The sequence below is a fragment of the Plasmodium fragile genome, assembly GCF_000956335.1.
Source record: "Plasmodium fragile strain nilgiri unplaced genomic scaffold supercont1.30, whole genome shotgun sequence".
In the NCBI taxonomy this organism is placed as follows: Eukaryota; Apicomplexa; class Aconoidasida; order Haemosporida; family Plasmodiidae; genus Plasmodium; species Plasmodium fragile.
In genome coordinates, this window is record NW_012192610.1 from 88389 (window position 1) to 90718 (window position 2330).

General features: G+C 43.2%; 2 protein-coding genes across 2 annotated transcripts; one reads left to right on the plus strand and one right to left on the minus strand.

Annotated features, from left to right (window-relative positions):
* Positions 1 to 1125: 1125 nt before the first annotated feature.
* Positions 1126 to 1707, plus strand: AK88_02876 (uncharacterized protein; the record flags this gene model as incomplete). The annotated part of the gene is made up of 1 exon (XM_012480499.1): positions 1126 to 1707. One exon carries the CDS (start codon positions 1126 to 1128, stop codon positions 1705 to 1707), a length of 582 nt encoding a protein of 193 aa, XP_012335922.1.
* Positions 1708 to 1873: 166 nt separating this feature from the next.
* On the minus strand, positions 1874 to 2245 carry AK88_02877 (uncharacterized protein; the record flags this gene model as incomplete). Its single annotated transcript, XM_012480500.1, has 1 exon — positions 1874 to 2245. One exon carries the CDS (start codon positions 2243 to 2245, stop codon positions 1874 to 1876), a length of 372 nt encoding a protein of 123 aa, XP_012335923.1.
* Positions 2246 to 2330: the final 85 nt, after the last annotated feature.

The window sequence follows — 2330 nt, forward strand, 5'->3', positions numbered from 1 at the left end:
CCAAAAAAAAAAAAAAAAAAAAAAAAAAAAAAAAGTACCTTGATTGGGAAATTATCTAAGCAAATGAACTCCGTTGCTTCTTGTGTGGACCGCTTTGCCAACGGGGATCGGAATGAGTAACCTCTACCTGCAACTACGTCGCAGAAGCCGCAGATGTACACACATAGGGTGACTGCCTCCACGTGAGTTTTCCCCTCTCCTCTGGCCCCTTCGCACCCAAAGGGGTCACTTGACACGACGTGAACAAAAGCTCGTTTCACCCTTCAACCTAACTGCTACTCAACGGTCCGCTTAGAAAATTCTCATTCCTCCAAAATCCCTTGCCCTATATGGGGCAGCCAATACAGGTGTTGCCTCTACTGCACACACAAAAAAATAAAGGGTCCTAATCAGCTCCATCCACTGATGGGGGCGGGGATGTTCCCCTTTAAAAGGAGCTGCCCCGGGTGGCGTGATCCCTAAGCGTTTCTCTCGCTCCATGGAGAGGTGAAAGGGGGGAATTTTTTTTTTTAAGAAAACTCTGTGGAGGCAGTGCGAAATGGTGTAGCAACTCAGTTGTGACTGTTTTTTTTTTTTTTTTTTTTTAATGAGCTTTTCAATCCCCACATGGCGCATGTCCGCTCCGCAGAGTACCATGCCCACGATACGTAAAATTACCCCCTTTTTTTTAAGGGGCAAAACTTGTGGGAACAAAAAAAAAAAAAAAAAAATTAAAGCATCACAACGCAGGAATACCCCCATACGAAACACAATCGCTTGCTGAAAACTTCACAAGCGAAGGTGACTCATGTGCGATCGCCGCTTCCCATGTAACGTCCCCCAAATTACATACCGCGAAAGGACTACTTTTTTAAAGGGGCAGCGCGCCTTACCTCCTTTAAAGCGTGGTTAAAACATATATGAGGGAGTAAATTGAATGAGTAATTCAGCCCACCCCATTATACACATATAATAGTATGCGTGTGTAAATATATATATATATATGTATAGAGACTACGCAGAGTGTGAGAAGGCTTTCTGTTCTTCCACCCCAGCGACTTGCGCCCACAGCCTCAACCATAAGGCTACCTGCACAAGTTGAAGAAAAAAAAAAAACACCCGTTGTATAATAATAGGTACGTCAAAATGAGCACCAACATTGAAAGACTCCACAGCGAAGATGAAGTCGCTTATAAACTCAAAGGAGAAATTGCAACAATAGAAAAGGAAATAAAAAGTTGGTTCATAAAAAGGAGATTAAACATGGAGCTAAACTACTCCTTATATAACCTGTTCAATAATTATAATATTGTGGGACTCTCCATTAATAAGAATATTGACATGAAGGAGAAGATGTTGTGGCACGATATTGTTAATGGAAAGCCAGACCTAGAAGACACACTCAGCATGGATGCAAAGGAGTACAAGGCAGACATGTACAACCAGATGTGGCATAACAGCACAACTAGCGAAAATCCTTGTAGATTAGTGGGATCAATTTTTTTTAGGTGCTTAAAAAATAATTACCAATTAACGCAAAATGAACGAGAAGGCACCTGCATGCACAGTTTTTCAAATTTCACCAATTGCAGAAAGGCCTTGAAGTTGCAGCAGGCCAATAATATAAAAACTGCTCTCACCAAGCAGCATGCCGAGGACACCCATGCGAAGGCTCTCTTTCAGAGGAGGAGTTCACTGTTGGAGAAGTTGGCGGAGCTAACTGCTTAGAGGGGGAATCGCCTCGCAGTGGCCTACACAAATAAGCGCTACACACAAGTAAGCGCAGCAGCACGAAAAAAATAACGAAGCAACAAATAAGAAAAATAACGAAGCGGTTGGCGCTACCTCCCAAGTGGAACGATTTTTCCCCACCACGTGGTGCCCTCACCAACCCCTAATACTTCACGCCGCCCATAAAGGTACGTGCGTCCGGCACCTGGCCGTTAAACGCGGCCGAGGAAAAGTCAAAAGTGGGGTACTCATTCTGGAAGCGCTCTAAAAGTATTTTCTTCCTGGTGTTATCCTCATCAGCTGCATTAATGCATTTGTGCCCCTTAAAAACGCTACTCCATGTTTCTGCCTTACGCACCTTGGTTAAAAGTATGTGTAAATTATTGTCCTCAATGAACCAGTACGAGCACCCCTCGTCGATGAGGCCGGACAATTCTCCCTCCAAAAAACTTTCCATTCCCTTCAACCCAATTCGAATTCTCTTACTCTTAATCTCAATGTCTAGGTCCTTTTTACTAACCACCTTCGAACTCATGTTTATAAAAATGTTGATCTCGTCGATGCTCTGCTCCCATTCGTAAATGACCACGCCTGAGATGACAGAAAAAAAAAAAAAAAAA